Here is a 13,659-nt window from a genome sequence, read left to right as displayed (position 1 = left end):
AGGCAACAGGGTGCTGACTGAATGGAGGGAGCTCTCCAAAGGACTCTCTATCTGATACACAAACATAGAAGCCCAAGCCCTTTTGAATCCAAAGTGAGAAAAAGCCCTACGCGGATTATGGAAGCTCTTGCTGAAGATTTCATTAAAGGAACCCAGATAGCATTTGGGTGGTCAAGAGTGCAAGCGAAGCACAGAAGGGTCATGTTCACCCCTCAGGCAAGGCCCTCACCGCCACCACAGGTGGCACCTGATGGTTTCATGCAAGGTGAACTCCTCTCTGTCCCCAAAGCATCTAAAGCCAGATTCCTCCACCCACCCACCCCCAAATACTCTGATCACAGCCACTCCCTAGTGGAGGCTCCACAGCCCTAGTGGAGGCTTCTGGCCCAAGGTTTCTGGCCCTCCCTCCACCCGCTAGCAATTTCTGCTGCAGAGGCTGCCTCCCTCGTTCCTGACAAGAGCCTCCTCAGAGCCTCCCTCGCTTTTCTCTGCTTCTCCTCTATAACTTGCAGTTGGCTGGTGGTTGTAATTCTGAACTCACTGGCTGATTGGGCTTCAGCATTGCATTCCCACAGGTTCTAGCTGGTCCATGTTTCACCCAGTTATCCCTTTTGAGCTCCCAGGCCAATTCACTGACTTTTCCAGTCTCCCAGGTTTAAGTATTCAAGACCGCACCAGAGTGGGGCAGCAGAAGGAAAGGCAAGGGGCAAGTGCTTGGATGTGCTTCCAAAGGCCACAGTGGAGGCAGCCACATTGCATAAGAGCAGCAAAGAGTGGAAAACAAGACAGGAGCATCACAAACAAAACAAATCCTTTTAATTAAAAGACATTTAAAGTGACTGGCTATTTTTTGCTCTTCAATAAATAAGGGTACAGTAGGCACATGGCCAACCCCAAAGCCTTTGTGGGGAGGGAGCAGAAGGAGGAGCCCTGCAGCTGAGGCCCGTTGTTCTTCCTGAAGCCATCTCCAAGGCATAGGAAGTGTGTGTCTGTGTGTCCGTGCACATGCACACACATAGCAGGCAGGCGTATGAGAGCAGTGGAGAGGTCAGATTGGGGCAAGGAAGATACAAAAACCCAAAAGAAAACCAGAATACACAGCAAAATGATATCACCTCAAGACATTCTCAAGCAAAAGTAAAATTAAAACAAAAACCCAGAAAACCACACACACTTCAAGATCACTCATGATTTGTATTAAAATGGCCTTTCCCAGGTCCAAGCCTGGAGGCCACGTGAAAGAAAAGCTGTGTGGCCTGTGACACTGATTCATTTCCTGTCCTTTTCTACAACAGCTGCCATGGTCCACAGGGGGAGGCAGCCGTGGAAGCACAGGCAGCGTCTGTCTGGAATGTGCCACTTAGCTTGGGGCTTGGGCAGATCTCTGCAATCCCAGGCTTCTTCCAGCGCTGTCTCTACCACTCCAGATTGGCTGGCAACTTCATTAAGCTGCTCCAGCTCTACTGGAACACAGGTAACGTCGCAACAGGACCAGACTAAGTGGGCCACTGAAGCCTGCTCCAAGCCAGCAGATGATGGTAGGGTATGCCAAGGATGAACAAGACAATGGCAGCCCCTCATGGGGTAGCCAAGCAGGCTCAGGGAGAGGCTCCAACGGAAGGATGCAGAACCTGCCTCAAGCCCCGACATCTCCTCCTTGGGTGGTACTTTTCCTGTCGGTCACAGAGACAGACCACCCCTTATTCCGAGACCATACAAGGATCTTTAACCATACAAAGATACACTTGCTGCCACGTGTTCCCGCCTACCGGACAACTGGCAAAACATTTCCTGTTCCATCAGGAAAAGAAAGAGGGCACCTTATTCCTCAAAACCTGAAAGTGCAAAACACAGAGCAGAAGTGCGAAGACCACCAGGCAAAGCCCGGGAGAAGAGGCTCCTGGCACATGGCTGTCGTGGGTCAGGGGCTGGGAGAAGGAAGGCTGGGCACTGCCATTTTCTAGCAGCCTTCTGCCACAAATGCAGTAACATCAGGGTTGCTGATTTATCTGCACTAGAACAGGGAAACCTTGGCCAATGGGCTGCCTCCAAGAATACATGCACAGCCCAAAAGGGGGGAAAGAGATCACGCAGAAAGCGGTTATGGAGAGAAACTGCTTTGAGGTCCCTGAAAAGGGCCACTATTCAGGCTGTGGGCAAAAGGGCAGATCATTCTCTCCTCCCCATCAAGCAAGGCTCGACTCCACTGCAGTCACAGGAGAAAGATGGCCACCCAATGCTCTCTGCAGAGCCCTCCCTTTCCCACAAGATGGGCACTGTGGAAGAGCCTAGCAGATCACGCTTCTGCCTGCAGGACAATCGGGCTGCCAACAGTGGTGCGATGCCTGCATGATGGAAGGCACAGCCTTTGACTCCCAGCCCATGAGGGACAGCCTGCCCACAAGCAGGAGGAGGAGGAATGCCTTCCCAACCAGCTGTTGACTACAACTCCCATAATCCCCATCCAAAGGCCATGCAGCTGGGGATGCTGAGAGTTGTAGTCAATGACATCTGGGAATCTCTTTAGAGGGAACACTGCTTCCCAGCGTGTGACCATGGCTTCTCTTGGCCCTACCCTGTGCACCTTGAGAATGGGGCCCTTGTGTCAGCACAGCTAGTGGTTAAGTGCTCAACTGGCAGGGCTGGGGAAGAGGAGTGTCTTGTGCAAAACAGCAGGGGCCATAGAAGGCCTCCAGGGCACCTTGCAAAGCAGCAGGAAACCAGGATGGAGTGCCTGCCAGGGAGCAAGCATTCGCTCGGACCCTCCCCAACCTGGAGGGGAGAGATGGCCACAGTTGCACTCTTGGAACATCAGGAAAACGGATGGCCAAGGACTAGCTAAACTGGCTCCCAATGGAAGATACAGCCGGAGTGGGGGAGGAGGAGGGGGAAACGGAAGCCACTTAGGCCTGGATCTCCAGGCTCCAACTGCAAGAGGCCCTCCAGTCACATTCTCCCCACTTCATGGCAGCCCCAGCTCTTGAGGTCTAGCTCAGACTAGAGGCAGAATGATATATACACAGTGTATATCGATATAAACACATATTTCACTATGAAACAGCAAATTCATTCCCTGTGCATCACTTACATGAGATGCTTCATTTAAAATCACAACTGGGGCAAAGGAGGCCCTTGTTGTGGGGCAAGGGGGTGGGAGAAGGGAAGTGCTAACACCTTGGGTTTCTCAGCAGCAGAAGGAAGTACAGTATATAGTATCATGAAAACAATCCCCATTTCCACCCCTTTGGCTTTCTCTCCTACTAGCCACAGCAACAGGGAAGCTGGGCACTGACTCCCGCCCTACTCTGTGCCAAGTGGATTCCCCAGAGCAAGCACGACATCTCCCATGCTGCTGTGGGAAAGCCAGCCTGGGGACAAGGAGCTGCTCACCTACAGCTCACATAGAGCACTTTCTGGGTCAGTGTGGCTGGCTAGCAACCGCTATAGTCTTCCTTAAGCTCTGGGCCAAGGTGATAAACGAGGAGCACAGCAAGAAGAGATGCTGTCAGGGCTTGGCTAGTCCATGGAGGAGCTTTCTGGCTCATAGGGCTGGTCAGCACGTGAAGCCTTCAGTTGTTTTGACATCACCACCACCGCAGAACCACGCAGCTCCTGCCACACTGAAAAGGACCTGCCAGAGAGAGAACCACCATTTGGAGCCGTCAAGAGACAGACACCGTTCAGAAGCCTTACTGGAGGGAGAGACTTCTGCTCCACCCCAGGCCAAGCAAAACACCCCATAGAGACCAAGTCGTTCCCAATGCTTGCCAACCAAAGGCATTTGGGAGTGGGGCTGCCTTAAAGCCAAGTCTGATACAGTGGATTGAAGTGTGCTGGTCTGAGGGCAGGGGGAGAGAAAAGGGAAAGGGCTTGGCCCAGAGAGGGAATATTCCTGAAGCTGAAGCCCAGTTCGCTGGGGGCAGCACTGTATCTGCAACAGTCCTCAGTAACCTGCCAGTTTTGTTTTGTGAGAGTGACACAGGCAGGGGTGTGCATGTGATATTTTTGAGAATGGGCAGGGGAACTGTGGCGATGGCCGACTCATATCCCACCCAGCCCTGCTTGGTTCTGTCCCCCTTGGATCCATGCCAAGGACACAGCCAGTCCACAGCCTACCTTAGAATCACATGGTCCGGCTGTATTCAATGCCACTTTTTGCCGAAATGCCCGACCAGGGCAAGAGACTGCAGAGGAGGCTCTGAGCTTGACGGTAAATCCGCTGGGGAATCGTACAGGGACTCAAATTGGCCAGGGTCGAACCAATGTGCTGAAGATAATCGGTGCACTGCAGTTAAGGACTCACCACCGTGGAGACAGAATCAGCTGAAACGGACAGCAGGGCTACAAAGGCAGCACTGGATGGGAACTGCTGCTCTCTGTGGAAGGAATTCTTTGCACTCCTTGATCTGGAGGAGCAGTGAGAACGCACCACCAGTCACCCAGTAGGAAACACTTTGGCAACGCTGTTGCCACTGTTGGTTCTATGCAAGGCAAACTCAGGCCCACAGACCCCCAATATTGCCAGCAGTTCAGTTACGCCAATCAACTGCAATCCCATCGTCAACTGACCCACTTGGACGTTGGGCTTTGTGCAATGGGGAGATCTTGCTCGGGGTCAGAAGCCAGTGGGGACTGCCTTCCCCACTTGCCAGGCCTGGTGTGCCATGCGTCGTCAGCCCATGGCACTGCAGTTGCTCAGGGCTCTCCAGGGAAGTAGCGGGAATGGGTACCAGTTGCCACTTCTGTTGATTGGCACTTAGAGTTTGTACCTCCAAAGGCCTGAGGAGCTTGGGGACAGCATGTTTAGGAGGCTGCCTCTATGCCCACAGCACTGAAAAACTAATAGAAAGTGGTCCTTTCACTATCCTTATATGCACACCAAGAAAGATGCTAAACACAGAGGCCTTTGTGGAGGCTGCCCTACAGCTGTGGAATTTCCTTCTCTTGCAGACTGCTCAAAAGCTGAGCTCCAGCATATTCTGGAAGTGCACTCATTCAAGATCACAGCTCGTAACTTGTAACAGGCATTTTATACAATGTATTAAGGCGATAATGTCAGGGTAGTGCTAAGCCAGCACTGCTGGTCTGACCCTGGGGGCAATGCAACAACTCTCCTCCCCCCAAATCCCAGGCACCCTCCTTTTGGCCTCTGGTTCATGACAAGCATGCAAGGGCATGCAGCACCCTTGGAGTTCTAACAGCCAGAGGAGAGCCAGCACACTGCCCCACACCCCAGCAGATCATGACCAAAGGATATAAGATTGTCCATGGAGGATGCCCACCGTTGATGTACAGGACGTAAGTGAAGCCATCTTTGAGGACACCCCTTATGGAGTAATAATAGGGCAGGTAGTGGTGCTGCTTAAAGTCCCTGTTTTCATAGAAGTTTATTGCAGTGTTGTTTGTAGTAAGGACATGCAGATAGATGGCCTTGCAGTGGTCCTGGGCAGTTGTCGATATGTGATCCTTCAAGCTTTCAAGTAAGAGAGAACCTACCACAGAAGGAAGAACATCAGAAATGGCAGCAAAGCAGCAACAGGCACAGCCGACTGCTGTTCCAGGAAGCAACTGCTGGGATGGCATTTCAGGCTGGTTTCCTCTCAGTACCATGCCTTGACTCTGAAGCAACAGTTGCCCCGTGTCTAGGGCTGGGCCAGGAACACTTCCATCCTCACATGGTCAGATGCTGCCAGAGGATCTGAGCTGTGGAAGACACTGGTGGCTTGTACCACATTAGTTACAACCTAAACTTGCCCAGCAGGTTCAGAACCATGAACTAGTTTGTCTGTTAAGGGATACATTTCCCCTTATTTTAAACATACATTTTATATTTTGAGTAAGCCAAAAGAACAGGGCCAAGGGCTCCTCTCTCTGCCTGCCAAGGTCTCCGGCCAACACTTGGACAGATTTCTGTGCAGTCGCTTATGAAGCAGCACAGCAGATTCCATTTCCAAGTATTCTGGCACAAGACAATGCACATTCTACGATTATACCACACAAGTAAGCACTTCAGCTTTTATTTTTAAAAAGGAAAATAAATGTTTCTGGCTTGTGTGGCTGGGAAGATAGGTGGGAAGGTAAAACCTGGCCAGCTCTCAGAAACTAGGGGATGTGGGTAGCAGGGGCCAGGGAGCAGTGCCTCACAGCTATGCATGCCTCCTTCCTCCCAGCTATGGGAATGAAAGAACGTCTAGAGACTCATCCCAGGAGCTTGAATTTCTCTCTTTTTATGTTCTGGGGATATACAGATCAGAAGCTGCGCTTTGCGCTGCGAGATCACATAGACAGCCAAACATTGGGTTGTCTACTGCAGGCCCCACAAAGTACTGAAGATGTCCTTACCTATGCCATGCTTTCGGAATTCTTTCACCACTCCTAGGCTTAAAATGTAAGCGACCTGAGTATCAACTGGAAAACTGGAAGCTAAAACGTCCCCATCCTAAAGACAAAAACCAACAGAGAGACATTCAGGAGATACCCAAATAGATAACCCCATTTCCTAGCACACTTCACTGCTGCCTCCTCTTGCCAAGTGTCCTCCCTGAATGCCCACCTCCTGCACTTTCTGTTCAGAAGAGGATGGAGAAAGGAAAATAGGGTGTAGATCCTCAGCACATCTCCCCCATGCCCAGCAGATCAAGAAAGAGGCAGCAGAGAAAGGGGTGGCCCTGCCTGCTTCTGGAGCGAGGTCCTCTCTGCCTACCTCTTTGTGTACTTTTGCCCGGCTCTTGATCTCAGCTACGATCATCCCCACAATTGTGCCTCGGTAAGTGGCTGCCAGGGAAAAAAACTTCTTGTTGGAAGTGATGTCTCGATACCATGAGTCAGGGTACCTGGGAAGAAAAAGGCAACGATAATGCAAGAGCCCAACACTTCTCAGACAGCTTCACTGACAAGCACACACTAGGCTGTGGAGACAGACCTGGAGCATCAGTCCCCTTGGAAGCCGGCAGCCCAGAGGAAGGGTCCAACAGGCTACAGACCTGGGGTCTTCCTCTGGATGGCCAGAGTCATTTCTGCTGCTGGTGCCTTTTCCCTGCTTATGCTAACTTGGCAAAGAGGCACCTTTTAAGGTGGTGATTCTCTTTATTTTGCAGGGGGAGAGTAACTGGCTCTATCCACCCCCAGCGCAGTACCTCCAGTGACTGCTGCTGGTGTCTATCTTATGCTTCTTTTAGACTGTGAGCCCTTTGGGGACGGGGACCCATCTTATTTATTTGTTATTTCTCTGTGTAAACTGCGCTGAGCCATTTTTGGAAAGGCAGTATAAAAATTGAATTGTTGCTGTTGTTGTTGTTAACAACAACAACAGGTCTGGGTTGCAGGAGGGGATAGATTTATTTTATTTTATTATTTTATTTCATTTCACTTTTATACCAAGCTTTTATGGGGAAGACCGTATCTCAACAGGGAGCGCATTCCATAGCCCCAGGGCAGCAACTGAGAAGGCCCGCCTGGACCTTGTCTGGACTAGATGAGGTGTGCCCCTTCTTGTATAGCCCACCCCACTTTGCACCCCTACTCCCCATCCCCACATGGGGCCTCTGCACACTAGCCCCAGTTCTGGCTCCTGCTTCCTGTCTGCCTCATGGAAGAGGCTCTCCATTCCTCTTCCTCCCCTCCCCAACCTACTCAATGGGGAACCAGTCTCCGCAGAGCTGCTTGACGGTGTCTATGTCATCATGGCACAGAAGGCGAAGGTTGATCTCACTAAGTGCAGTGGGAGGCACCTCCTCTGTCATTCACACCTGTAAGGAAAAGGAAGGACGAGAGGTCACCACTGCAAGTGGCAGGGAAGGGCAAACCAAGTGGCATCGTATGGATAAGGGCAATGCTGAGCACTCCCCTGCCTCTCCAGTAAGCACCACTGTGCAGAATAGCCAGAGAGTTGCGCTCTCTCTTCAGACGTGCCATTTTCCTCTGCCAGCTACAGGAGAATAGAAACGTCAATATTGCTAATCTCGATTCCTTTCCAGGAACCTCTCCAATATTTGGCTGCTGGGACATCAGCTATCCATTTATTTTAATCCAAAATCTGGAGCCAGTCTCAGGCTGCAGCTCTGTCCCTGCTTACCTGGGAGGAATCAGTCCCACAGGACTGAGGTTCACAAGGACAGGGCCAGATTACAGAGCTGCTCCTCTTTTCTTGGGAGTGAACGCTAGGAAGCTCCATTCCATATAAATATGCTTAGGCTCCACGGCAGATGCCCAACAGGACAGGCAGGACAGTGCTCAGGAGGCCTGCAGCTGAATTCAGAGGCTCTCTGGGGAGCATCTGCTCCAAACCTCCCCCGGTTTGAGATCAGCCAGGGCTGCCCTGCTTCCAGTTCCATTGTACTCAGAGGACGACAGATGGGCCTCCACGAGTAACAGGGCCTTTTCAACTCCTGCTCCAGAGATGCGGGATGCCCTTCTACAGGCTGGACTCCCCCATTCTCCCTGTCAGGGGGAGGGGTTTCAAGCTTTTGGGTAGACGGTTCAACTGGATAACCCTTTGCTATCTTCCAGCTGCATGATTTTAATTGCCGCAGGAGTTGTTCTGGCCTGGTTAACTGATAAGCACAACAGTGACCCAGACAGAATGCCACAGGAAGTAGAAAGGAACAGCTGGCTGCTTCACCTCCTAAGAGGCCCCTGGCCAGAAGAAGGACAACAAGACAAGCTTCCCTCACTCGGCCAGATGGCCTCCTGCCTACAGCTGCAGCACCTTCCCCAGCACTTAGCCTGCACAACTGGAGCCCTGTGCTTTCCAATGTCAGAAGCCAACTATCACCCACCACTTCTTTAGAGAATAGGCGAGACCTCTCCATAGTGCCAAAGCCTTTGGATTACAATTGGGGCAGGCTCAAGGCTGCTAAACTGGGCCAAAGCAGGATGCGCTTCGCATTTTGCAAAGAAGATACTCTAACACAGCAGATGGAGACTATGACCATTGGGACTTGACTTCCTGCAATGCTGTCGGGCTTTGGTTCTGGAGTCTAATTACAGCCACTCTTGAAATTCTTAGAGACCAAGCAAGGAAAACCACCACTGAATGACTTCTCAGCAAGCTTTTAGGCCCCACATGGTATTTCTTCAGATGCAGTTCAGGTCCAGAATGGCAGGTGAGGTACACATTATTCCCACCCAAGCAGATGAATTGGGAACTCAGCTGTATGCCCTGATGCGAGAGGCCTGTTTACTCTAGTTCTGTGTCCAGAATGACCTCTTGTGCCGAATACCCTGTCTTAACCTTGCAGAATCCTTAAATAAAGGTTTTCACCCAATCTCACATCTGGTATTTTTCCAGTCTTGAGAAAAGTAGACTTCAAGCTGATGTTGAAGGGAAGAGGCAGGAACACAAAATGGGTTCCTATTCTCCTTTGAAAGTTTTACCCTCCCTACTTCCAAGGGACCAGTTTTGAAATATTCATATTTCTTGTTCCTCACCCATCACAGAACTTAACTTTCCAGCACATGGAAAGACACAGACCCAGCAAACTCCTCACTCTTGGGCAGTTTAGACCAAAGGCCTGCAGACTGTCTCTGAAGAGTCCCAATTCTCTTGCAAATCCCATTCCATTGTTGGCTACTGTGCCATCCTGTGGCACTGAGTTTTAAAACAAACTGTACAATTGGCTTTAAATCCATTCATACATGTGAAAGCTAATCACATCCATTCCTCATATACACTTAAGCTCCACACTCATTCCAAGCTAGTTATGATTCTGCACACCTTTTTCCACATTCCCTTCAACCTCTGAAGTTCTTCCCTGCAGCCAAGTGTCTTTCCACATGACAGTGGAGGCAGGCATTAGGAAAGCTCTCTTGCTGTCAACACCCCCAACCATAAGAAATATGTCCGATACCCGATACTAGATGGCTTTTTAATGACAGACAATTGTCTAATTATTCAAGACCCAAAGTTCAAACTGGAAATAAGAAACCTGGTTTTTAATTATTTAAACAGAGAGGGCAATTCACCACTGGGATAGAATACCTGCAGGCACAGAAAATTGATCAACACATTAGCTTCTCCTTATGGAAGAAGATCAGTGAATCTACCTGGGAAGTGGCATAAGCCCAATGAAAGGAGCAGCAGCAGCATGATGGTGAAGGTGTGGGACTGGCTGCAGGCCGCTCTCTCACATGGGCATGTTTTGATGCTGGTGTCCTTACCACCCTTCAGCTTTCTCCTTTTAAAAGTGGGGGGTGTCCAGGCCAGACAGTCCATCACCACCTTGGCTGCATCACTTTGCAAGTCTATTGCTCGAGAGCCCCAGAGGCCTAGCTCTGGTAGCAAGATGCTGCTCTCCTAACTCCAAGCCCATGGCTTGACCTTTCAGTGCTCTTCTGCCAAGTCTCCAGCCCACGCCTCTCTTGCCTGTTGGGCCAGCAGCATTCGAGGAGCTGCCCACATTACAGACAAGGGTGGGCAAGAGGACCAGTGGAGGAAAAGGGTGGGCACCAACTCCTGCTGAGGATCAGGCACCCTAGTTCCCACCCAGTCTTGGCCTTGCTCTGAAGTTTCAGGTCTTCTTCAGTTCTGTCCATCTGATACCAACAATGTCAAAAAATGTTAACTGAATATAAACTGATCCACTGACTACAGCAAGTTCTGGAAGATGAGCAGTGCACTATTCCTGTCAAGGTGCACCTGAAGCCAAACCCAGCTGAACAAGATCATGACTTTTGAAGGACTGGGAATTGTACCTCTAGGAAGCTCTTACATTACAGGTCTCCAATGAAAAGTCCCAGGTACCACAACAAACTATTCTAAGATTCCTTGAAAGAAGCCATGGCCATTGAACCGCACTAAGATTTCAGCCCTGATGTGCCCCAATGGTTGGTGGCTTGGATGTCCAGCATTTTGCCATGAGGTCACAAAGCAGCTTCTCAGACTCCAGAAGCATGAAGACAATTCTATATCTGGAAGGGGAGGGAGTGGCAGCACTGCCAAAAGCAGAAGGGAGAGAAACAGCCCTTGGGGCACCAAGAAGGCCTGCCTTCTGAATGCAAGGGATGGAGCTCAAGGTCGACGGCAGTTACCAAGCACAGTGCTAGATGAATCAGGCAGCACCTCCAACTCCAGAAGGAATGGTGGTGGAGGAAGGTTCTAGGCCACACTGATTCAAGTGCCCAGTATCTCATGGGGCACAAGGCCTGCAGTTCAGGGAGGCAGGAAGACTTGGCATCCAGCCTCATGTTTGAAGCTGAGTGGCCATTACCTTTGCCATCTCCTTAGCCACTTCCCTCTTCCCGTCTCCCTGTCCCACAAGGCTTGGCCATCCCAGACTCCTGGGCGGGGGGATATGAAGGTTGAGGCTTTGCAAGGAGGCAGCTTTAGCCAAATCTGCCTGGGGAAACACCTGTCAGCATTGCCTCAGTCCTTTTAAAGGAAGGGGAGGACCTGCTCTTGAATATGACCAGATCTTTCAGTGGAATATGAAGCAAATATTTCTCTCTCACACACACACATCCCGCTCCAAAGACAGACAAGCCTTGTGCTATTTTCAGCTTTAAAACGTGAACACAACCAAAAGAGGCAACTGAGAGAGACTCGTTGCACACATACCACCGGCTCATCTACCAGGGGAGAGATCGGGGCTGACCCTGTCCCGCTTTGACCTTGGGAGCACTGTCGAGTCCAGCTGTTGGAGTCCAAGAGCGAGACACAACCCTGTCTCCTTCTTTGTAGGGTGGGGAACACACATATATCCCCCACTGTTGAAATCCAGATAGCAAGCTTCTTTGGGGCAGAAACACTTATCAGTGTTTAATGATTGTGGTGAAGAGAACTGAGCTGTGAACCAGAACATCCCCAGTAAGTTCAAATCTGGCCGCTTCCCAAGACTCACTCATTGGCAGTAAGCAAGTCTCTCCCCGCCCCCGCTTCTCCCTCCCAACCTACCCCCTCCGCCATCAGCAAAAGGAAGTAACAATCCTGAGATCGTGTCTGTGAAGCATCCTCAAGCATCATACACAAACTAAGTACAGTAATATAATTAAGTACCAGGGAAGTAGCTAACAGTGCTGTGCTTTGCATGCCAGGACCCAACAACATACCTCTGCTCAGAGTGAGAGAGACAACCAAATGATCACCAGAAAAGTCTTGACTTCCCAACTTGGCCGCTGAAATAGTAGTGTGAAATAGTAGCCAGAAAGGCCTCGGCCCCTTCTCTTTAGGATGGGCCTATTTTAGAAAGTTATGGGGGCCGGGGACAGTAATTTGGCTAACATGGGGGTGTGCATTGCAGGAGTGCATTGGGGGAGCCTGTGAACTTCATAAGCCCCCCACCCCGCCCTTCCCCACATAGCTCAAAAGCTTCAGAGTTTGGGAGGGGGCAGACTTATTTATTGTCAGGTAGAGATGTAAATCCCAAGCCTCCTGGAGAGGTTTCATTTGGGGGAGAAAGAAACAAAGGGGCCAGAGGGGACTATGTAGCTTTGCCAGCAGGCCATGCTGCTCGAAGGGAAGTGACAGGAGGGAGAGGATTCCTGGAACCCAAAAGATTTCAAGGCTGAGAAGTTGTCCTCCCTGCCTCTCTCCACCTACGGATCAGTCCTCGACCCCGCCAAGAAAAGCAGGACTGTGGCACTATCGCTATTCTTACTCTGCTGTCATGTTCTTCTGTGAATCTTATGTTGACATTTTAAGTGGGTTTGTTTTTTTAAAACTGCGAGCCGTGTTTGGATAAAGGAAATAAACAAAATAGGATGGGATGAAAACAGCGGCTGGCAGCCAGACTCGAGGGCTCACGAGAGGTCCCATTGAAGTTAGTGGGACAAGTTAGCCATGCCTAACTTATCTCCTTCCTTTCAGTGGGACTACTCGGGAGGAGCTTGGCCTGCCTGGAAGCCACTCTTCTTTTTCTTTTTCTTTTTCTTCCTCCTCCTCCTCCTCCTCCGGACGCTGAGTCGGTCGGCCCGGCCCCTCCCCTCCCTGGAGCTCAGGGCGGACTGCAAGATTCCCTCCCCGCCCCGCTTTTACCTGTGGGGTGGCGGGGCTCAGAGAGCGACCGGCCTCCGGCCAGGCCCAGGCAGGACTGCGGGGGGACCCGGACCTGCCTGCCGACACCTTGCCTCACCGGCCTCACCTGAAGGGTGACGCCGGCCGCGGCGGCAGTGTCCGAACGCGGCTCTCTGGCTCAGCGCATCCCGGGCGGCGGCGGCGAGAGGGGCGGACGCGGGCGACGGGGCTCCTCTTCTCTCTCTTGTCCTCATCAGCGGCTGTGACGGGCCGACCACGCAACAAGGCACCGCCCCATTGGCGAGCGCTGGCGGTCACGTGGCCCCCGACGGCTTCGCCGCCGCCATCTTGGACGAGGGGGCGGGGAGAGGGGCGGGGCGACTCGGCCCTTGCGCCTCTGCGCATGCTGTGCTTCGGCAAAACGGGGCCCGTGGCTCCCGTGCTAAGCTGGAGAGCCGCCATCTTTAAAGGTGCCTCATGGGCCCTTCAGCAGGGGGAGAAGGCATTCCTGTTGGGAGTATCTGGCTGGCCACGGTGGCGGAAGCAGGATGGCGGAGCAAACAGACTTGTCCTGGGCAGATCCAGGATGGCTCTTTTGATGAACCACCCAAGGCAGGTCCAGCATTAGCTACTCTACTGAAAGCGAGTCATGGGACCTCCGTGTTCGGAAAGTGGCTTCCGTGAATATCGGTTTCTGGGGAGGCAACAGC

General features: G+C 51.5%; 1 protein-coding gene across 2 annotated transcripts; it reads right to left on the bottom strand.

Moving 5' to 3' along the window:
• Window positions 1–794: 794 nt before the first annotated feature.
• Window positions 795–13,243, bottom strand: NAA60 (N-alpha-acetyltransferase 60, NatF catalytic subunit). Of its 2 annotated transcripts, none has more exons than XM_053275918.1 (7): window positions 12,971–13,243; window positions 7,633–7,748; window positions 6,704–6,833; window positions 6,343–6,439; window positions 5,258–5,492; window positions 4,117–4,280; window positions 795–3,631 (listed from the first exon to the last, which is right to left on the bottom strand). In XM_053275918.1, the coding sequence occupies exons 2-6, from the start codon at window positions 7,740–7,742 to the stop codon at window positions 4,124–4,126; spliced, it is 729 nt and encodes a 242-aa protein (XP_053131893.1). In that variant the 5' UTR covers window positions 7,743–7,748; window positions 12,971–13,243; the 3' UTR covers window positions 795–3,631; window positions 4,117–4,123. The 2 variants fall into 2 exon arrangements, with proteins under 2 accessions (XP_053131893.1, XP_053131892.1); XM_053275917.1 differs by having other exon boundaries at window positions 13,077–13,240.
• Between the last annotated feature and the right edge of the window lie 416 nt (window positions 13,244–13,659).

The sequence above is a fragment of the Hemicordylus capensis genome, chromosome 13, assembly GCF_027244095.1.
Source record: "Hemicordylus capensis ecotype Gifberg chromosome 13, rHemCap1.1.pri, whole genome shotgun sequence".
In the NCBI taxonomy this organism is placed as follows: domain Eukaryota; kingdom Metazoa; phylum Chordata; class Lepidosauria; order Squamata; family Cordylidae; genus Hemicordylus; species Hemicordylus capensis.
The sequence above is the reverse complement of the archived record's forward strand: the minus strand, read 5'-3'. Positions and strand labels throughout refer to the sequence as shown.

What these genes read in the sequence shown, in the direction of transcription:
- NAA60 (XM_053275918.1), bottom strand. Translation starts at nt 7,742, where the DNA reads ATGACAGAGGAGGTGCCTCCCACTGCACTTAGTGAGATCAACCTTCGC. An exon ending in GGGCAAAAGTACACAAAGAG is followed by an intron (nt 6,440 to 6,703) that starts GTAGGCAGAGAG and finishes TTTTGTCTTTAG; the next exon opens with GATGGGGACGTTTTAGCTTC. An exon ending in ATTCCGAAAGCATGGCATAG is followed by an intron (nt 5,493 to 6,342) that starts GTAAGGACATCT and finishes CTTCTGTGGTAG; the next exon opens with GTTCTCTCTTACTTGAAAGC.